The following is a 23,290-nucleotide window of genomic DNA, read 5'->3' on the forward strand; positions in this document are numbered from 1 at the left end:
GTCCTAGCCTCAGCAATCAGACAACAAAAAGACATTAAAGGCATTCAAATTGGCAAAGAAGAAGTCAAATTCTCCCTCTTCACCAATGACATGATACTCTACATAGAAAACCCAAAAGCCTCTACCCCAAGATTGCTAGAACTCATACAGCAACTTGGCAGTGTGGCAGGATACAAAATCAATGCCCAGAAGTCAGTGGCATTTCTATACACTAACAATGAAACTGAAGAAAGAGAAATTAAGGAGTCAATCCCATTTACAATTGCACCCAAAAGCATAAGATACATAGGAATAAACCTAACCAAAGACGTAAAGGATCTATACCCTAAAAACTATAGAACTTCTGAAAGAAATTGAGGAAGACACCAAGAGATGGAAAAATATTCCATGCGCATGGATTGGCAGAATTAATATTGTGAAAATGTCAATGTTACCCAGGGCAATTTACACATTTAATGCAATCCCTATCAAAATACCATGGACTTTCTTCAGAGAGTTAGAACAAATTATTTTAAGATTTGTGTGGAATCAGAAAAGACCCCGTGTAGCCAGGGGAATTAAAAAAAAAAACAAAAAAAAACATAGCTGGGGGCATCACAATGCCAGATTTCAGGTTGTACTACAAAGCTGTGGTCATCAAGACAGTGTGGTACTGGCACAAAAACAGACACATAGATCAATGGAACAGAATAGAGAACCCAGAAGTTGGGATCCCTGGGTGGCGCAGCAGTTTAGCTCCTGCCTTTGGCCCAGGGCACGATCCTGGAGACCTGGGATCGAATCCCACATCGGGCTCCCGGTACATGGAGTCTGCTTCTCCCTCTGCCTTTGTCTCTGCCAATCTCTCTCTCTCTGTGTGACTATCATAAATAAATAAAAATTAAAAAAAAAAAGAGAACCCAGAAGTGGACCCTGAACTTTATGGTCAACTAATATTTGATAAAGGAGGAAAGACTATCCATTGGAAGAAAGACAGTCTCTTCAATAAATGGTGCTGGGAAAATTGGACATCCACATGCAGAAGAATGAAACTACACCACTCTCTTTCACCATACACAAAGATAAACTCAAAATGGATGAAAGATCTAAATGTGAGACAAGATTCCATCAAAATCCTAGAGGAGAACACAGGCAACACCCTTTTTGAACTCAGCCACAGTAACTTCTTGCAAGATACATCCACAAAAGCAAAAGAAACAAAAGCAAAAATGAACTATTGGGACTTCATCAAGATAAGAAGCTTTTGCACAGAAAAGGATACAGTCAACAAAACTGACAAAAAGACAACCTACAGAATGGGAGAAGATATTTGCAAATTATGTATCAGATAAAGGGCTAGTTTCCAAGATCTATAAAGAACTTCTTAAACTCAACACCAAAGAAACAAACAATCCAATCATGAAATGGGCAAAAGACATGAAGAGAAATCTCACAGAGGAAGACATAGACATGGCCAACATGCACATGAGAAAATGCTCTGCATCACTTGCCATCAGGGAAATACAAATCAAAACCACAATGAGGGGATCCCTGGGTGGCGCAGCGGTTTGGCGCCTGCCTTTGGCCCAGGGCGCGATCCTGGAGACCCGGGATCGAATGCCACATCGGGCTTCCGGTGCATGGAGCCTGCTTCTCCCTCTGCCTATGTCTCTGCCTCTCTCTCTTTCTCTCTCTGACTATCAAAAAAAAAAAAAAAAAAAAAAAAAAACCACAATGAGATACCACCTCACACCAGTGAGAATGGGGAAAATTAACAAGGCAGGAAACCACAAATGTTGGAGAGGATGTGGAGAAAAGGGAACCCTCTTACACTGTTGGTGGGAATGTGAACTGGTGCAGCCACTCTGGAAAACTGTGTGGAGGTTCCTCAAAGAGTTAAAAATAGACCTGCCCTACGACCCAGCAATTGCACTGTTGGGGATTTACCCCAAAGATACAGATGCAATGAAACGCCGGGACACCTGCACCCCGATGTTTATAGCAGCAATGTCCACAATAGCCAAACTGTGGAAGGAGCCTCGGTGTCCATCGAAAGATGAATGGATAAAGAAATGTGGTTTATGTATACAATGGAATATTACTCAGCCATAGAAATAACAAATACCCACCATTTGCTTCAATGTGGATGGAACTGGAAGGTATTATGCTGAGTGAAGTAAGTCAGTCGGAGAAGGACAAACATTATATGGTCTCATTCATTTGGGGAATATACATAATAGTGAAAGGGAATATAAGGGAAGGGAGAAGAAACGTGCGGGAAATATCAGAAAGGGAGACACAACATAAAGACTCCTAACTCTGGGAAACGAACTAGGGGTGGTGGAAGGGGAGGAGGGCGGGGTGTGGGGGTGATGGGTGACGGGCACTGGGGCGGGGGGGCACTTGATGGGATGAGCACTGGGTGTTATTCTGTATGTTGGTAAATTGAACACCAATAAAAAATAAATTTATTATAAAAAAATAAAAATAGAAAAAAAATACAACTAGGGCAGCCAGGGTGGCTCAGTGGTTTAGCGCCACCTTCAGCCCAGGGCGTGATCCTGGAGACCCGGGATCGAGTCCCAAGTCAGGCTACCTGCATGGAGCCTTCTCCCTCTGCCTGTGTCTCTGCCTCTTTCTGTGTGTCTCTCATGAATAAATAAATAAAATATTTAAAAAAATAAAAAAATAAAAAATACAACTAAAAATACATAAATAAGCAAAAAAGCAAATAAATAAAACCACAACCACACATTATAACCTATTTTAGGCCTAGCAAATACAGTGAATGATTTTCAGGTATATATACCTGATTACTAAAGGTTAAAGGAAAAACCAAACAAATAAAATCCAGGGAAGTAAATTGAGAAAGAACAATTCTACCTCTTTTATCAAGATGGTTGGCAGGCACAGGGTACATGTTGCCAGTCTTGAGGTAAAGGAGCAGGCCGGCTTCTGGGTCAGCTCTCCTCTCTTGGCTCAGCAGTGTATACAAAACAAGCTGTGAAAACACTGTATGTTTTGTCAAATAAAAACTTTAACTTTCATGTGTGCATATGTGGTCAGCAATCAACACATAACTATAATTTTTTTTTCATAACTATAATTTTAAAATCAAAAAGTCAGGGTGCCTGGGTGTTGGGTCAGTATCCAACTGTGGGTTTTGACTCAGGTCATGATCTCACGGGTTATGGGATCCAGCTTCATGACCAACTCCTTGCTCATCAGGGAGTCTGCTTGATTCTCCCCCTCTACCCCTACCCCCTCCTCGCAACACACATGCACACACTCATACTTTCTCTGCTCTCTCATTATCTCTAAAAATGAATAAATAAATCTTTAAAAAATAATAAATAAATAAAAATTAAAAAAAATAAAAACGTCAGTTATTTCCATTTTAAAAATAACATAAAGCAAATTAGCAGAGGTAATACAATAATTCCATGACAAATACTTAACTTCTACAACATGAACAGTTTATGCTTGTCAATTTTACACAAAGAAGAAATAGATAGAATTTTTCTTAGATAGTAAATATTTAGGTTTCCAATAAATTAAAGAGGAAAATTAACCGAACTATATTTTACATTGTGAAGTTAACAGTCTTTACACACTATTTTCAGGATGCCTGGGTGGCTCGGTTTAGCGCCTACCTTTGGCCCAGGGCGTGATCTTGGAGTCCCGGGATCGGGTCCCACATCGGGCCCCTTGCATGGAGCCTGCTTCTCCCTCTGCCTATGTCTCCACCTGTGTGTGTGTGTGTGTGTGTGTGTGATGAATAAATAAAATCTTTAGAAAAAAAAAAAAAACCACTATTTTCCCTGTTTAAAATAAGTGAATTAGGAGCATCTGAGTGGTTCAGTCCATTAAGCATCTGCCTTCAGCTCAGGTCGTGATGTCAGGGTCCTGGGATCAAGGCCAGCATCAGGCTCCCTACTCAGTGGGAAGCCTGCTTCTCCCTCTCCCTTGCCCTTCCTCCCCACCACCCCTGCTCTTGCTCTCTCATTATCTCTCCCTCAAATAAATAAATAAAATCTTTTTAAAAAATTGATTAAATAAGTGAACTAAATGCTAAAATGCATATTATAAATAATATAAATAATATAGTTATAGTTGTCATAGTTACTAAACTAAACTAAATGAGGTTAACTTTACAGAGTTCACTGGTTTTGCAGAGCATGAGTCACTATTAACTGCGTTAAATGTATGTGGTGCTCTCCAGAGAAACCACCTAAGACAAGTTAGAAACAGCTGCTTTATAGTTCATGAAAACACCATAGCAACAACAGCAAGTCATTTAGTCGTATACAACCTACAAACAAGATAATATGCTTTTCAAGAGAATTCCAAGATTAAAATGTTGAATGATTTATGTCTTTGGTTGGTTTTTAATAGGCTCCACACCCAGCGTGGAGCCCAATATGGGGCTTGAACTCAGGACCCGGAGATTAAGACTTGAGCAGAGATCAAGAGCTGGTAGCTTAACCAACAACTGAGCCACCCAGATGCCCCTGATTTATGTTTTTAAACCATAAAATTCCAGGGGCGTCTGGGTAGCTCAGTCAGTTAAGTGTCTGCCATTTGTTCAGGTCATGATCTCAGGGTCCTGGGATGGAGCCCTGCATCAAGTAGTGAGCCTGATTAGCCCAATCTTACCCTCCTCCCCCCTCCATCCTCGCTCATGCTCTCTCTCAAATAAATAAATAAGTCATAAAATCATAAATACCAAGACCAGTCATTATAATTAACATGCCTAGGTAGGTCAACTTATAACAAGATTCTTGTTTTCTTTTTTTTAAAGATTTTATTTATTTATTCATGAGAGACACAACAGAGAGAGAGGCAGGGACACAGGCAGAGGGAGAAGGAGAAGCAGGCTCCATGCAGGGAGCCCGACATGGGACTCGATCCCAGGTCTCCAGGATCAGGCCCTGGGCTGAAGGCAGTGCCAAACCACTGAGCCACCCGGGCTGCCCAGATTATTGTTTTCTAAGCTATATTTAAAATGTAATGGGGCACCTGGCTGGCTCAGTAGATAAAGCATGTAACTCTTGATCTCAGGATCGTAAAGACTATAGAGATTACTTAAAGTAATATCTTTAACTAAATAAATTAATCCAATTTAATATAGCATTATCTGCAGCATATATATTAATTTTATCTATAAATTCATCATTAAGTGCCCAAGATAGGCTTATAAAAACCAAAAATAAAACAAATTTATTGATTTTTGTTCTTTTGTTCCTATCAAAAATAGTAGTATTTGTCAAAAATAAACTACTAGGACTTTACCAAAATAAAAAGCTTTTACACAGCAAAGAAAACCATCAACAGGGGTTGAGCCTGGGTGGCTCAGCAGTTAAGCGTCTGCCTTCAGCTCTGGGCATGATCCCAGAGTCCCAATATCGAGTCCCACATCAGGCTACCTGCATGGAGCCTGCTTCTCCCTCTGGCTCTACCTCTCCCTCTGTCTCTCTCTCTGTCTCTCATGAATAAATAATATCTTAAAAAAAAATCAACAAAATGAAAAAGCAACCTACTGAATGAGAGAAGGTATCTGCAAATTATATATCCCAAAAAAGGTAATATTAAAAATATATAAATAACTTATAGGGACGCCTGGATGGCTCAGCAGTTGCGCATCTGCCTTTGGCTCAGGGCATAATCCTGGGATCCAAGATCCAGTCCCACATCGGGCTCCCTAAGGGGAGCCTGCTTCTCCCTCTGTGTCTCTGCCCCTCTCTCTCTGTGTCTCTCATGAATAAATAAATAAATCTTAAAAAAAAAAAAAAAAAGAACTTAACTCAACCCAAAAAAGCAAATAATCTGATTAAAAATGGGCAGAGAGGGATCCCCGGGTGGCGCAGCGGTTTAGCGCCTGCCTTTGGCCCAGGGCGCGATCCTGGAGACCCAGGATCAAATCCCGCGTCGGGCTCCCAGTGCATGGAGCCTGTTTCTCCCTCTGCCTGTGTCTCTGCCTCTCGCTCTCTCTCTCTCTGTGACTATCATAAATAAATTTAAAAAAATTTTTTTTAAATGGGCAGAGATCCTGAAGAGACATTTTTCTATAGAAGACCTATAGATGGCCAACAGACACATTAAAAAATGCTCAGTGTCAGGAAAATGCAAATCAAAACCACAATAAGGTATCATCTTACATCTGTCAAAATGGCTAGAATCACAAAGACAAGAAATAACAAGTGTTCACAAGGATATGGAGAAAAAGGAACACTGTTGGTGGGAATGTAAATTGGTACAGTCATTGCAGAAAACAGCACAGAAGTCCCGCAAAAAATTAAAAATAGAAATAATATACAATCCAGTAATTCCACTACTAGGTATTTACCCACAGAATGCAAAAACATTAATTTGAAAAAAATATATGCACCGCTATGTTTAGTGCAGCATTATATACAATAGCCAAGATATGGAAACAACTTACGTGTCCACTTTTTTTATTTTTTCCTTTTTAAAAAATTTAAATTCAATTAAGTGTCCACTGATAGATGAATAGATAAAGAAGATGTGGTGTTTATATATAATGGAATACTACTCAGACATAAAAAATGAGATCTTGGGCAGCCCGGGTGGCTCAGCGGTTTGGCGCCACCTTCAGCCCAGGGCCTAATCCTGGAGACCCAGGATCCAGTCCCACGTTGGGCTCCCTGCATGGAGCCTGCTTCTCCCTCTGCCTGTGTCTCTGACTCTCTCTCTCTCTCTCTTTCTGTCTCTTATGAATAAATAAATAAAATCTTTAAAAACAAATGAGATCTTGCCATGTGTCACACCATGGATGGACCTAGAGGTCTTATGGTAAAATAAGTCAGACGCAGAAAGACAAATACCATATGATTTCCCTTATACATAGATCTAAAAACAAAACAAATGAACAAACAAAATGCAGAAAGAGGTAAAGAGATGGGCAAAATGGCTAAAGGGGAGTGGGAGATACAGGTTTCCAGTTATGGAATGAATAAGTTATGGAGATAAAAGGTACAGCCTAAGAAATACAGTCAATAGCACTATAATAGCAGTGTATGGTGACTGATGGTAGCTACACTTGTGGTAAACATTGCATAACATAATGAAGTTCTCAATTACTGTACGCCTGAAACTAATACAACATTGCATACCAACTATACTTCAATTTAAAAAAAAAAAACAGCAGTGCTTGTGAAACTTGTCATTAAAAAAAAAGTAAAGTTTTCAGTCTCCTATAGAGTACATTTCTTCAAATCTTTGACTTCAAAAACAACTTTTCTTGTATGAATGATTTTCCTTCCTCAAGAAGGCTTATTTACTTACTTTTTAAGATTTATTTATTCATGAGAGACACAGAGAGAGAGGCAGAGACACAGGCAGAGAGAGAAACAGGCTCCATGCAGGGAGCCTGATGTGGGACTTGATCCTGGACCAGGATCATGCTCTAAGCCAAAGGCATATGCTCAACCGCTGAGCCACCTAGGCGTCCCAAGGCTTTAACCTAGCTAAATCTTTACTTCATCATTTTAGCCATTTCTGTATTACCAAAGTGAAAAGCTCAAGTCTTCTAATTGCAGAAGCCTATTTTTTCCTCCACCTCTAATATCTGTAAAACCCAATAAGAGGAGAAACATCAATTCCCAAACAGAAAAGCCTGCATGAGAACCTTTGGTGTTGGGATTATATAATTTGGTATTCTGAATCCAAATATTACTTTATATAAAATCTGTTGAAGTTGCCTGTGTCTCTGCCTCTCTCTGTGTGTGCCTCTCATGAATAAATGAATAAAAGCTTAAAAAAAGGGGGGGGGGGGATGCCTGGGTGGCTCAGCAGTTGAGCATCTGCCTTCGGCTCAGAGCATGATCCCAGAGTTCCAGGATCGAGTCCCACATCAGGCTCCCTGCATGGAGCCTGCTTCTCCCTCTGCCTGTGTCTCTGCCTCTGTTTCTGTCTCTCATGAATAAATAAATAAAATCTTAAAACAAAATAAAATAAAATAAAAAATAAAATCTTAAAACAAAAATCTGTTGAACCTCAAAAAAAAATCTGAAATAATGTGTGAGATTCCAAGGGAAAAAGGAAATTTGTTTTGTTTTGTTTGAATTTTTTTTTTTTTTTTTGAAGAAAAAATTGGGCTGAAGGCAGCACTAAACCACTGAGCCACCCGGGCTGCCCTATATATTTTGTTTTAGATAATAATCATAAAAATCAGATTAAAAGTAAAAAATAAAAGAATGGATGCAGACTAATGTTTCTTAAGAGTATCCTATGTTAGATGTTACATGAAAACAATAGCTCCATAGTAAATTAAGCTTAGGAAATGCTGGAAATGCTTTAAACATACCTAAAACAAATCTATTTACTCTGATTTCTCATAACCTTTAATAGGCTAACATGAATTAAATTTCCAAATACAGGGGCACTTGGGTGGCTCAGTAGTTGAGCATCTGCCATTGGCTCAGGTCGTGATCCAGGGGTCCTGGGATCAAGTCCCAATCAGGCTCCTGAAAGGGAGGCTGCTTCTCCCTCAGCCTATGTCTCTACCTCATTCTGCGTCTCTCATGAATAAATAAAATCTTTAAGTAAATAAATAAATCTCCAAATAGGGACCCCTGGGTGGCTTAGTAGTTGGGCATCTGCCTTTGGCTCAAGACGTGATCCTAGGATCCAGGATTGAGTCCTGCATTGAGCTCCTCGCAGGGAGCCTGCTTCTCTCTCTGCCTGTATCTCTGCCTCTCTTTCATGAATAAATGAATAAAGTCTTTAAAATAAATAAATAAATGCATAAATAAATAAGTCTCCAAATACACTTGGTTTCTGCAACTTTTATCACCAAGGAATTCGTTTTTTTAGGAGAATCTGTTTAGTAGTTTGGCAGCATAAACTTGGCAAAACTGGCTTACAAATTCAGCTGTTGTAATTCTTTGCTAGAGAAAACTTTCTGCTGTAGCCATGTATACACTTACAAGCAAATTTGGGTACTCTAGATACATCCCAAATTGAGAACTACTATATGAAACTTAAATAAAAATTACCCAAATTGAACCAAAATATATAAAGCAAACCTACATTTTTAAGTATACCAAATATTCAGACAATTTTCTTATTAAGACTTATACCTACCTGACTACGGTGTTCAATAGAATTTAATTCTTTGCCAGTTTTAAGTTCCAATGGCATTATCTTATATTTCGTTTTATATCCTCGATGTATTTTCACACCAACTGTGACATCTATTTTGCCTTTCAATCCAAACCTAGGGGACCAAATGCTTTCTTCAATATCCAATGAGTTTATGACTTCAATATTACATGTTGAATTATTGTTATTACCATCACTTGGCCTAAAAATTGAAACACAAAAATACTTCATTAGAACACTTAGCATACAGGCACCTGACTGGCTCAGGGGTTGAGTGTCTGCCTTTGGCTCAGGGCGTGATCCTGGGGTCCTGGGACTGAGTCTCGCACTGGGCTCTCCACCAGGAGCCTGCTCCTGCCTATGTCTCTGCCTCTCTCTGTGTCTCTCATGAATAAATTTTTAAAATCTTGAAAAAAAAAAAAAAGAATACTTAGCATGTTTCTCAAATGCTGGTATTGATTCTATTACACACAGAAAATGTGGGGATGGGAAACCATGAACATACCCTTACAGCAGTGATTCTCAAAGTGTGGTGCCTATGGGAGCAGCATCAGCATAGCCTGGGAACTTGTAATAACAGCAAATTCTCAGGTTCTACTCTAGACCTACTCAGTCAAAAGCTCTGCAGGTGAAGCCCAGCAATTTGTTTTACAAATCACTCTACAAGTGATTCTGATGCATGCTCAAGATAGAGAACCACTGTCCTAGAGCCTGTAACTCATGTAATATAAATCTTAATACTTCCCATCTATCCTTTTCAATTCACTCCTACTACAATCTTCCTAACTCAGGCCTTTATTTCCTCAGGTCTAGATTACTACAAAACTCTCACTATTTGAACTACTGAAGCTATAATACCAATCTGAATATGCTGGTATACAATGATTACAGTGATTAATATAAAATGGTTTGCATGTGGTTGTATCCAAGGTGGCAAGGAATGCGTTCCTTCATCAACACCATATTAAACTGAGTAAGAATGAGCTGTCTTTCCCCATCACCTATGCAATGTGAGGCTTGATTATCAACCCTTCACTCCTACACTCCTCGTGACAATCTTCAAAGGACTTCTTGTGCTCAACATTTCCTCACTGTTTTCTTAATCATTAAATGAATCCATTTCTGCCACTACCAATATTTAAAACTAAGTACTCGGCATTGTTTTTTGTATTAAATGGATTCTGACTTTACTATCTTAACTGTTGGGATCCCTGGGTGGCGCAGCGGTTTGGCGCCTGCCTTTGGCCCAAGGCGTGATCCTGGAGACCTAGGATCGAATCCCACGTCGGGCTCCTGGTGCATGGAGCCTGCTTCTCCCTCCGCCTGTGTCTCTGCCTCTCTCTCTCTCGATCTCTGTGTGTGACTATCATGAATAAATAAATAAATAAATAAATACTATCTTAACTGTTAAATAACCAAGAGCAGAGAAAGGATGGGAAAAAAGAAATATATAAATATCAAAGGAATAAGGAGATGAAAATAACGTTTCTTAAAGGATTTATTTATTTATTTGAGAAAGATAGAAAGAGAGAGCACAAACAGGGGGAAGGGCAGAGGGAGAAGGAGGTTCCCTGCTGAGCAGGAAGCCCAACGCGGGGCTCGATCCCAAGACCCTGGGATCATGACCTAAGCCAAAGGAAGCCGCTGCTTAACCAACTGAGCCACCCAGGTGCCCCTGAAAATAACTTTTATTATTATTTTTTTTAAAGATTTTATTTATTTATTCATTAGAGACACAGAGACACACACACACACAGAGAGAGAGAGAGAGGCAGAGACACAGGCAGAGGGAGAAGCAGGCTCCATGCAGGGAGCCCGACGTGGGACTCAATCCTGGGTCTCCAGGATCACGACCTGGGCTGAAGGCGGCACTAAACCGCTGAGCCACCCAGGCTGCCCTGAAAATAACTTTTAAAGCCTCTTATACTTCTATCTAAGATGTACTCATTCCCTGAGAAGTAAGTTATTCTGCAGGAGAAAAGTCAGAGAAGTGCTAACTTTTATTAATTCTATTCTAGACTCAAAGCCAGATAATATACTAAATCTAATAGAAATCTTACATGAAAAAGATAAATTTTCTAGTAATAAAATGGATTTTATATCATAAAAATCAAGATTTAAAAAGTATAAGAATTCTCTCAGAACACGATTTAGTTGACCTTGGTTTGCTAGTTTCACGTTATTTAGATCAACAGCTATTTCTTAACAAATGAGAATATTTTCTAAAAGAAAAAATCGGGATCCCTGAGTGGCGCAGCGGTTTGGCGCCTGCCTTTGGCCCGGGGCGCGATCCTGGAGACCCGGGATCGAATCCCACATTGGGCTCCCAGTGCATGGAGCCTGCTTCTCCCTCTGCCTCTCTCTCTCTCTCTGTGACTATCATAAATAAAAATTAAAAAATAAATAAATAAAAATAAATAAAAGAAAAAAATCATATCTTCAGTAATTTTTTTTAACCATTTCAGGATGCTTCAAATATAATCTCCAGGAATATACGTATACTTCTGCAATCTTTGAAGAAGACAACAGAGGAATTCAGGGAAGCTACAACTCATCTGAAATTTCTTTTTTTTTTTATCTGAAATTTCTTTTTTTTTTCTTTTTTAATTTTTATTTATGATAGTCACACACAGAGAGAGAGAGAGGCAGAGACACAGGCAGAGGGAGAAGCAGGCCCCATGCACCGGGAGCCCGACGTGGGATTCGATCCCAGGTCTCCAGGATCGCGCCCTGAGCCAAAGGCAGGCGCCAAACCGCTGCACCACCCAGGGATCCCCTATCTGAAATTTCTTAAATATTATTCTGTCTTCTCTCCCCAAATGTTATCTAATCATGTTACATATTCAAATATGCTCCCATGAAATAAAGCAAACTTTATTATTCATAAAATGTCACATGTATATTTAATAGAAGATAATGAAATTGAACTTTGCTACTAAAATTTATTCCCCTAGAAAATGAAATAATGTGACTTTAGACTTACATCTGTGGAATAAATGACAGTATTTCAATTTAACTATTATGATTTTAATCAACATAATGCTGTAAAACTCCTTCAAGAACCACCTGATGGGGCAGCCCGGATGGCTCAGTGGTTTAGCACCACCTTCAGCCAGGGCATGAACTTGGGGACCCAGGATCAAGTTCCATGTCAGGCTCCCTGCATGCAGCCTGCTTCTCCCTCTGCCTGTATCTCTGCCTCTCTCTGTGTGTGTGCGTCTCTCATGAGTAAATAAATAAAATCTTTAAAAAAAAAAAAAAAAGAACTACCTGATGGAGAATATGATATCATGAAGATGAAGAAAATATATACTTACTACCTATGGGTGAGAAGGTTGTTTCTTCAAATGTGCTAAAGTTTTGCTGTTTGTTTTTTTTTAAAAACACTGGCTATAAACTGCTGTGAAAATGACACAAGCTAAAATACAGAGGAGCGCTTCCTTCACAAACAAACATAAAAGATTCCATTGGAAATAAACGAAACAAAAGTAATCTTACACCAAGATACAGAGATGAGAACACTGGTCTGGGAATCAAGAATCTTTACTGTAGGGACACCTGGTGGCTCAGGTTGAGCAGCTGCCTTCCACTCAGGGCATGATTCTGGGATCCAGGATCAAGTCCCACATCGGGCTCCTGTGAAGAGCCTGCCTCTCCTTCTGCCTATGTCTCTGCCTCTGTGTGTGTGTGTGTGTCTCTCATGAATAAATAAATAAATCTTAAAAAAAAATAAATAAATAAAAAGAACCTTTACTGTAGGGTGCCTGGGTGGCTCAGTGGTTGAGCATTTGCCTTTGGCTCAGAGCATGATCCTGGGGTTCTTGGTCTTCTCACATGAAGCCTGTTCCTCCTTCTGCCTCTCTCTGTCCTTATGAATAAATAAATGAAATCTTTAACAACAAAACAAAAAGAATCTTTACTGTAGACTTAGCTCCACCACTGATTTTTGATATAAAACCTGGTAAGTCACACCACTCACTGGACCTCAATCTCCTTATTTGAAATCTAGGAGTTGATCTCAAAAATCCCTTTGAGGGGACACCTGGGTGGCTCAGCGGTTGAGTGCCTGCCTTTGGCTCGGGGAGTGATCCCAGAGTCTGGGGATCGAATCCCGCGAACGGCTCCCTGCATGAAGCCTGCTTCTCCCTCTGCCTGTATTCTGCCTCTCTGTGTGTCTCTCATAAATAAATAAATAAAATCTTTTAAAACATAAATAAATATGGGATCCCTGGGTGGCGCAGTGGTTTGGCGCCTGCCTTTGGCCCAGGGCGTGATCCTGGAGACCCGGAATCGAATCCCACATCGGGCTCCCGGTGCATGGAGCCTGCTTCTCCCTCTGCCTGTGTCTCTGCCTCTTTCTCCCTCTCTCTCTCTGTGATAAATAAAATAAAATATAAATAATAAATAAATAAATAAATAAATAAATAAATAAATAAATAAATAAATAAATAAAATTTAACCAAAAGAAAAAACACGCAGAAAACATGCTAAAACAATTAAACAGTAAAAGAAAAGCTAGTATCTGAAAAAAGGAAAAAGGATATCCACTACAACTTTAATTCTCAAGCAAATTTAAATAACTCCAAAGTAAATAATAAGAAATAGAAAGGTGCATACTGAGGGACAGTAACAAAGTATAAAGAAATAATTAGGAACAACAGAAAACAAAAATTAAGTCTGTAATTATTACAGATAATCAGTAGAGACTAGAATGACAGAAATACTACAAAACAATGAAAGAAATCAGGAAAAAAATGACTACTTAATAAACACATATCTGTTTATCACAGTGAAGACTAAGGCACCGAGACCCACCCACTCCTCTAGACAGAGGCAATCTGCTCCAAAGAAAGCAGATTTTCTAAATTTAACCCATTTATTACAGCTTTTTTTCTTCCTTAAGGGAGAGAGCTACTGGTAAATTTAAGACCATCACAGAAAAAAAGAATATGAAAAATAAACCCAATTCGAACAGCAAGATAAGCCTCATTTTTTTACTACTACTATTATTAAAATGTGTATCGAAATCCTGACAAACTGATTGTAGTGATGGTTACACAACTCTACAAATACAATGAAAGTCATTGAATTATAAATAATAATAATTAAATAAAAATAATTGAAATCTCGATACAGGTCACTTAATGATAGCAACCTTCTAAAATGATTACAAAATTCTCAGAGAATTCCAGCAGTATGTAAAAGGTTGAAAAATTTCCACTTTTTTTTTAATTTCCAAATATTTCTGATGAAACAGACTATTTCTGAGACTTTATTTATTTATTTATTTATTTATTTATTTATGAGAGAGAGAGAGAGAGAGGCAGAGACACAGGTAGAGGGAGAAGCAGGCTCCATGCAGGGAGCCCAACGCAGGACTCAATCCCGGGACTCCAGGATCACACCTTGGGCCAAAGGCAGGCACTAAACTGCTGAGCCACCCAGGGATTCCCCCCATTTCTGAGACTTTAACGCCAAGAAATAATTGTCCCATATGTCAACCCTTCCACTTACATGCCCTCATTCGTCCTCCAGCGCTCAAGACATAGCTGACCTCTCATCCCTCAGGATGAATTGTCCTCTCTCTATGGAATTCTCCCCATTGGCATATGAACTCACTATATCTCCCATCCTCATTTTTTTTTTAAGATTTTATTTATTTATGAGAGACACACAGAGAGAGAGAAAGAGGCAGAGACACAGGCAGAGAGAGAAGCAGGCTCCATGCAGGGAGCCCGACATGGGACTCGATCTCGGGTCTCCAGGATCATGCCCTGGGCCCAAGGTGGCGCTAAACCACTGAGCCACCCAGGCTGCCTTATCTCCCATCTTTAAAACAACAACAAGCCTCTCTTAGCCCCACATAAGCCTCTGGCTACCAATCCATTCTACATGCCCCTCATAGAACAACTTCTCAGTACAGCTGTCTACCTCTCGGTCTCCAAATCCTCCACTACCATTCTCTCTTGATACCTTCTTATCACATTTTGTCTCTTGGAATCACTGCTGACTATTCTTTCCCTCACACTCCATATCCAATTCAAAAACTATCAGTTCTTTTTTATTTTTTTAAGATTATTTATTTATTTATTCATGAGACAGAGAGAGAGAGAGGCAAAGACACAGGCAGAGGGAGAAGGAGGCTCCCTATGGGGAGCCCAACGTGGGACTCGATCCCAGAACTCCAGGATCACGCCCTGAGCCAAAGGCAGGCTCAGACACTCAACCACTGAGCCACCCAGGCATCCCCAAAAGAAATCTTAAAAAACACTGATATACAAAAATCAGAATATTTTAGTATAATGAAAATAGAATTTCTATTCTTTTTTTGTTCTAGAAAGACACTCAGGACTATAAGCCAAAAAAAGCTAATTTTACTAACTCGACCTTTAAAAAGCTTTAACTGCACGTACAGAATAAAATCCTGATCTGAACATATGAACACCATATAAACAAAATAAGTTTCTTACAGAGAGAGCTGCATCTTTGGGAAGTCACTTGAAGTGTATTGATGCATAAAATCTCCGGCCCATTTAGAAAATGAAGGAAGATACTCTTCTACTTCTTGTTTTACCTCCTCTTGATTCAAATTTAAGCGATACCTGCCAAAACAAGAGATGAAACAAGAAAGCACAAATATGAAAAAAGTAAATAAGGACCAAAACATCCAAACAAACAAGTTACCCATTAAGTAATCAATGGACGTAAAATATGATGTATACATGGGGCACCTGGCTGGCTCAGTCAGTGGAGCATGCAACTCTTGATCTTGGTGTCGTAAGTTTGAGCCCCATATTGGGGACAGAGTTTACTAAAAAAATAAATAAAATCATTTTTATAAATATGGGGTACACATACAATGGAATATTATTCAGTATTAAAATGGAAGAGAGCACAGCCCTATCAGTTCTCCTAAAGAACTGGTTCAGCAGAGAAGACAAAATTAGCAACTCTAGTTCTGCCAAGGTTGTTTCTCCTGAGCACAGTAGCAACCTCAAGCTGAAAGAGAAGATGAAATTCCTCAGGGGAGCAACTGCTTTTTTTTTTTTTAAGATTTTATCCATTTATTCATGAGAGCCACAGAAAGAGAGAGGGGCAGAGACATAGGCAGAGGGAGAAGCATGCTCCATGCAGGAGGCCTGATGTGGGACTCGATCCCAGGACTCCAGGATCACACCCTGGGCTGAAGGCAGGTGCCAAACCACTAAGCCACCCAGGCGTCCCAAGGGAGCAACTGCTAATACCAGAAAGCCCCAAATGATCACATAGACTACCAGAGGCAAAGCTATCCTTGCAAAAGGCTGCTTGAAATCTGGCTGTTTCCAGTTGATAAAAGAAGATGTAGGTAAGGATGTGAGAAAACAAGGATTCATACATTGCAAAAATATAAATTGGGACAATGCCTATCAGAGTAATTTGACAATAATTATCAAAATGTTATTTCTTTTTCTTTTTTTTAAATTTTTTTTTTTTTTTTTTTTTTTTTTTTTTTTTTTTATTTATGATAGGCACACAGTGAGAGAGAGAGAGGCAGAGACACAGGCAGAGGGAGAAGCAGGCTCCATACACCGGGAGCCTGACGTGGGATTTGATCCTGGGTCTCCAGGATCGCGCCCTGGGCCAAAGGCAGGCGCTAAACCGCTGCGCCACACAGGGATCCCTCTTTTTCTTTTTTTTAAGTTGCATTGATTTAAGTAATCTCTTCACCCAACATAGGGCTCAAACTCACAACCCCAAGATCAAGAGTTGCATGCTTTTCTAACTGAACCAGTCAGGCCACTCTCAAAATTTTATTTTATTTTATTTTATTTTATTTTATTTTATTTTATTTTTTTCACTCTCAAAATTTTAGATGTACCCAAACTGGATCCTGTCCTGGAAGGAAAAAAAATGCTATAAAGGACATTATTGGACAAAAATGTGGAGATCAGACAAAAGTATTGTATCAATATTAAATTTCCTAAAGTTGAAACTGTACTGTGGGTACATAAAGAAATTTTATGTAAGAATTCCTATTCTTAGGAAATAAGTACTATACATCATGACTTTTACTTCAGGGGCATAAGCCCTGAGCACACCTGGGTCAGCATTAGTGACAATGTGTAATGAGCCAAAGTCCTTGGCTAGCAGCAGGATGCCACACCATGCACGTAGGCCCCAACATGCCGGGCCCCAGCCACAAGGCTGTGTGGGGAAAAGAAGCCTGAAAGCAAGGTGAGCAAGACCAGCTCTACCCACTGCAGTGGAGGCTCCTGAGCCCACAAGGCACACCAGGATGTCCAGCCTATGGCCGGTGTCTTCATGGTATATAGCCCATCATATATGTCATGATATATACTATTTAATATTAGAAGAAGAATCTATACACACACACACACACACACACACACTTATTTAACAGGTTAATCCAAGTAAAGAATATATGGATATTGGGCAGCCCGGGTGGCTCAGCGGTTTAGTGCCACCTTCAGCCAGGGTCTGACCCTGGAGACCCGGGATCCAGTCCCACGTCAGGCTCCTTGCATAGAGAGCCTGCTTCTCCCTCTGCCTGTGTCTCTGCCTCTCTCTCTCTCTCTCTCTCTCTCTCTCTGTGTGTCTCTCATGAATAAATAAATAAAATCTTTAAAAATATATATAAAGAAATTAAAAAAGAAAGAATATATAGATATTATCTAAACTAACCTTGCAACTTTTCTCTAAATTTGAAATTATTTCCAAATAAAAAGTTTTTTTTAATATTTTAAGTGCATATATTCCCTAGCCCAACAATTCTAAGTATTTAACCCAGATATACACCCTAGAGCTATGAAATAAAGAATGTATAAAGGTATTTCTTTTATTTTAAAGACTTATTTACTTATATGAGAAGCAGAGGAGAGAGAGGGAGAAATCATGTGCAGAGGTAGGACCACAGGGGGACAGGGAAAGAATCTCAAGCAGACTCCACCCTGAGCATAGAGCCCAACACATGGCTCGATCCCACAACCCCGAGATCGTGACCTGGGCCAAAATCAAGAGTTGGACGCTCAACCAACTGCACCACCCAGATGCCCCTAAAAGTATTTCTTACAGGATTGCTAACAAAACCAAAGATTGAAATACTTAAATAAATAATATGAAATATTTATTTAAGAGGGGGGATACTTAAATAAATTATAGTACATCCATATAATGAAACATTATGCCATTATTAAAAAATAATGGGATGCCCAGGTGACTCAGCAGTTGAGTGCCTGCCTTCGGCCCAGGGTGTGATCCTGGAATACTGGGATCAAGTCCCACATCAGGCTCCTTGCATGGAGCCTGCTTCTCCCTCTGCCTGTGTCTCTGCCTCTCTCTCTCTGTGTCTCTCATAAATAAATAAAATTAAATTTATTAAAAAAAATAATAAGACAGCTCAGGGGTGCCTGGGTGGCTCAGTCCATTGAGTGTCCAACTCTGGATATCAGCTCAGGTCATGATCCTAGGAGCTGAGACTGACCCTGCATCAGGCTCAGCACTGGGCTGGGTGTGGAGCCTGCTCAAGTTTCTCTCTCTCCCTTTTTTTCTGCCCCTAACCCCCACTGCAAGCTCTCTCTCCAAAAAAAAAAAAAAAAGAAGAAGAAGAAGAGAGACAGCTCAGTAAGTACAGATACAGAATGTTCACCAAGATTTAATCTTCAAGTGCATAATAATGTGCATAGTATTCTACAATTTACCTAACAAAAAAATATATGTGTATATACACATACACATACATTGTCACACATAAATGTTTGAAATCTCTAAGAAAGAACATACAAGAAACTGATAACAGGGACGCCTGAGTGGCTCAGCAGTTAACTGTCTGCCTTTGGCTCAGGGCATGATCCTGGAGTCCCAGGATCGAATCCCATATTGGGCTCCTTGCATGGCGCCTACTTCTCCTGTCTCTGCCTCTCTCTCTGCCTCTCATGAATAAGTAAATTTTTTTTTTTTTTTTTTTTTATGATAGTCACAGAGAGAGAGAGAGAGGCAGAGACACAGGCAGAGGAAGAAGCAGGCTCCATGCACCGGGAGCCCAACGTGGGATTCGATCCCGGGTCTCCAGGATCGCGCACCTGGGCTAAAGGCAGGCGGTAAACCACTGCGCCACCCAGGGATCCCATGAATAAGTAAATAGAATCAAGAAAGAAAGGAAAGAAAGGAAAGAAAGGAAAGAAGGAAAGAAAGGAAGAAAGGAAGAAAGAAAGAAAAGAAGAAAGAAAGAAAGAAAGAAAGAAAGAAAGAAAGAAAGAAAGGAAGAAAGAAAGGAAGAAAGAAAGAAAAGAAAGAAAGAAAGAAAGAAAGAAAGAAAGAAAGAAAGAAAGAAAGAAAGAAAGAAAGAAAGAAAGAAGAAAGAAAGAAAGAAAGAAAGAAAGAAAGAAAGAAAGAAAGAAAGAGAAAGAAACTGATAACAGTGGTTGCCTTTGGGGAGAGGAACTAGGTGATGAAGATGTGGGAAGAAAGGACTTACTTCTTAACATATATTCTATACCATATACCATATACAATATGGTATAGACAAATTTATAACCTTTTTAGGAATAATAATTTATTATTTTAAAAAATACTACACAATTGGGTAATCTTTCTAAATAACTTCCTCCAGTGATCTTGGAGCTGTTCTTCATTGTCATGATCTCCTTAGGTAAATTCTTCTCAGTGTTCTAGTTTTCACAGAGCAGATAGTCTATAACTAGTTATTTAATGTCTTCTGCATTAAATTCTCCCTTTTTAATTTTAGCCAAGTCACAGCAAAACAACATGTAACAGCCTTTCTTGAGGGATCCCTGGGTGGCGCAGCGGTTTGGCGCCTGCCTTTGGCCCAGGGCGCGATCCTGGAGACCCGGGATCGAATCCCACGTCGGGCTCCCGGTGCATGGAGCCTGCTTCTCCCTCTGCCTGTGTCTCTGCCTCTCTCTCTGTAACTATCATAAATAAATAAAAAAAAATTAAAAAAAAAAAAAAAACAGCCTTTCTTGAGATTATAAAGATACTTAAGGTAGGATCTTTAAGCCTAGACTTTTAAAGGTATTAACAAGAGGGTAGAGCAAAAAAGATAAAAACTTGGGACACCTGAGGGGCTTAAGCGGTTAAGCATCTAACTCTTCTTTTGTTTTATTTTTTTTAAGATTTTATTTATCCATAGACACAGAGAGAGAGAGAGAGAGGCAGAGACACAGGCAGAGGGAGAAGCAGGCTCCACGCAGGGAGCCCAATGTGGGACTCGATCCCGGGACTCCAGGATCACACCCCAGGCTGCAGGAGGCGCCAAACCGCTGCGCCACTGGGCTGCCTTTTGTTTTATTTTTAAAAGATTTTATTTGGGATCCCAGGTGGCTCAGTCACTTAGGCATCTCCCTACATCTACCTCTCTCATAAATAAATTAATAAAATCTTAAAAAAAAAAGATTCTCTTAATGTATTTGAGAGTGAGAGTACAAGCATGAGCAAGGAGAGGGGGAAAGGGAGAAACAGAGGGAGAAGCAGGCTCCCCACTGAGCGGGGAACCCAATGCAGGGCTCAATCCCAGGACCCTACATCAAGACCTGAGCCAAAAGCAGATGTTTAACAGACTGAGCCACACAAGCACCCCTAATAAGAATATTTCTGTGAAAAAAGATGGTCTCCAATAGGAGTCATAACAGAAACAGCAGAATATGCCAACCCCTCTGCATGTAGTCACTCATAAAATGCCAACGATCAGCCATTTGTGGGTTTATGTATATTCTCTCTACTGTCACAAAAAGTCTACAAAATTGATATTATCACCTTTTTCAAAATCTTCAGGTAACCTATTCAACCCCAAAACTGGTAAAGGTAGAATTTTAAACAAGGTCAATCTAACTCCCAAACTCATAGAATTTACAGTGTGTCACATTTCTAGAAGTAAGGCAAAACATATTTCACACTCGCGGAGAGCAGCTGGAGAGTCTACTGTGCACGTGTACAGAATATCCAGCTATTTTTAGCTCAAAGGTTTCTATTCTGCAATTTTAGAAGCTCTTCACAGAACTGCAGGGGGTACTACAAATCCAGATCTGCATTCCAGTATTACTCTGATTTATATTTAATAGTCCAAAAACCAATACCTTATAGATTCCAGGAAAGAAGTCCTATAATTAAATAGTACCTCCAGTACATCTTGTAATTACTTACATTTCCTTGAGATGCCGTATTTCTTGAACAGTTTGAAAAGCAAATTCTTGTAGTTTTTCTGGGGCAAAGCTATTACTTATTGCTTTTTGAAATACTTCATGAAGGACCGTACCAATCAGCATTTGGCGTGTGGCTAGATCAGAGCTCTATTCAAAGAAATCACACATTTTATTTCAAACATATTAATAGACATGATCCCATACTTATTACTTATCCTATTAAACCACCACAGGGACGACTGGGTGGCTCAGTGGTTGAATGTCAGTCTTCGGCTCAGGGCATGATCCCAGAGTCCCAGGATGAAGTCCCACACCGGGCTCCCTGCATGAAGCCTGCTTCTCCCTCTGCCTATGTCTCTGCCTCTCTCTCTCTCTGTCTCTCATGAGTAAATAAATAAAATCTTTAATTAATAAATAAATAAACAAACAAAACCACCACAGCTGGCAGCCCGGGTGGCTCAGCGGTTTAGCACTGCCTTCAGCCCAGGGTGTGATCCTGGAGACCCAGTATTGAGTCCCACCTCAGGCTCCCTGCAGGGGAGCCTGCTTCTCCCTCTGTCTGTGTCTCTGCCTCTCTCTCTCAGTGTCTCTCATGAATAAATAAATAAATCAAAAATAAAAATAAAAATAGGGCAGCCCGGGTGGCTCAGTGGTTTAGCGCCTGCCTTTGGCCTAGGGCGTGATCCTGGAGACCCAGGATCCAGTCCCACATCGGGCTCCCTGCATGGAGCCTGCTTCTCCATCTCCCTGTGTGTCTCTGCCTCTCATTAATAAATAGAATCATAAATAAACAAACAAATAAATAAATATAATTGACAACTAAGACTACTGGAAAATGTCTATTTAGGTATTTCTCCTTCCTTTATTTTTTTTGCTCAGCTGTATTTTTGGTTTTCTACATACATTTAAATTATATAATCTTAAAAAATATCCTGAAAGGAAGAAACCGTTTAACAAATGAAACCGAGGTTCATCAACAAATGGCACTGAAACAAAGAGGGTGAGTACAAGGCAGAACTTATATAGACTAAAAGAAATTTAGTGGACATACCAACCAAACATAATACAAAGACCTTGTCTGGGGGCAGGCACCTGACTGGCTCAGTCAGAGCACACAAATCTTGATCTCAGAGTTGTGGGTTCAAGCCCCACATTGGGGTTAGTGACTAGTTAAAATCTTAAGGGGTCCTTGGGTGGCTCAGTTGGCTAAGCATCTGACTCTTGGTATCTGCTCAGGTCATGATCTCGCGGTCATGGGATCAAGCCCCAAGATGAGCTTAGTGCTCAGTGTGGACTCTCTTCAAATTTTCTCTCCCTCTCCCTCCCATGCTCTCAGATAAATAAAATCTTTAAAAAATAAAATATATAAAATATTTTTAAAAAAAGAAAGATAAAAAGAAAAGACCTTGTTGGATTCTGACTGATTCTAACAAACTAAGTAAAGATTTTTATTTTATTTTATTTTTTTTTTTTTCTTAAATTTTTATTTATTTATGATAGTCACAGAGAGAGAGAGAGAGGCAGAGACATAGGCAGAGGGAGAAGCAGGCTCCATGCACCAGGAGCCCGATGTGGGATTCGATCCTGGGTCTCCAGGATCACACCCTGGGCCAAAGGCAGGCACTAAACCGCTGCGCCACCCAGGGATCCCAAGATTTTTATTTTAAAGATTTATTTATTCATGAGAGCCACACAGAAAGATGCAGAGATATAGGCAGAGGGAGAAACCGGCTCCTCGCAGGGAGCCCACTGTGGGATTCGATCCCGGACCCCAGGATCATGCCCTGAGCTGAAGACGGACGTTCAACCGCTGAGCCACCCAAGCGTCCCAAAGATATTTTTGGGGGACTTTATTATTTGAAAGAGAGAGAACATGTGCACACAAGTGAGTGAGAGAGAGCAAGAATAGGGGAGAAGGGCAGAGGGAAAGAGAGAGAAGCAGACTCCCCAGAGTGGAGAGCCCAATACAGGGCTCGATCCCAGGACCCCAGGATCATGACCTGAGCCTAAGGCAGACACTTAATCGACTG

General features: G+C 40.0%; 1 protein-coding gene across 3 annotated transcripts in view; it reads right to left on the bottom strand.

Moving 5' to 3' along the window:
- Positions 1 to 23,290, bottom strand: part of DNA2 (DNA replication helicase/nuclease 2) — a 56,888-nt gene that overhangs the window by 29,107 nt on the left and 4,491 nt on the right. For all 3 annotated transcript variants that reach the window (XM_049109007.1, XM_049109006.1, XM_049109008.1), the window contains 4 exons: positions 21,262 to 21,407; positions 15,573 to 15,704; positions 9,085 to 9,304; positions 2,863 to 2,980 (listed from right to left, as the gene is read on the bottom strand). In XM_049109007.1, the coding sequence (XP_048964964.1) occupies positions 2,863 to 2,980; positions 9,085 to 9,304; positions 15,573 to 15,704; positions 21,262 to 21,407 (616 nt within the window). The remainder of the gene's footprint in view (positions 1 to 2,862; positions 2,981 to 9,084; positions 9,305 to 15,572; positions 15,705 to 21,261; positions 21,408 to 23,290) is intronic.

The sequence above is a fragment of the Canis lupus genome, chromosome 4 (genome assembly GCF_003254725.2).
Source record: "Canis lupus dingo isolate Sandy chromosome 4, ASM325472v2, whole genome shotgun sequence".
NCBI classification, from domain to species: domain Eukaryota; kingdom Metazoa; phylum Chordata; class Mammalia; order Carnivora; family Canidae; genus Canis; species Canis lupus.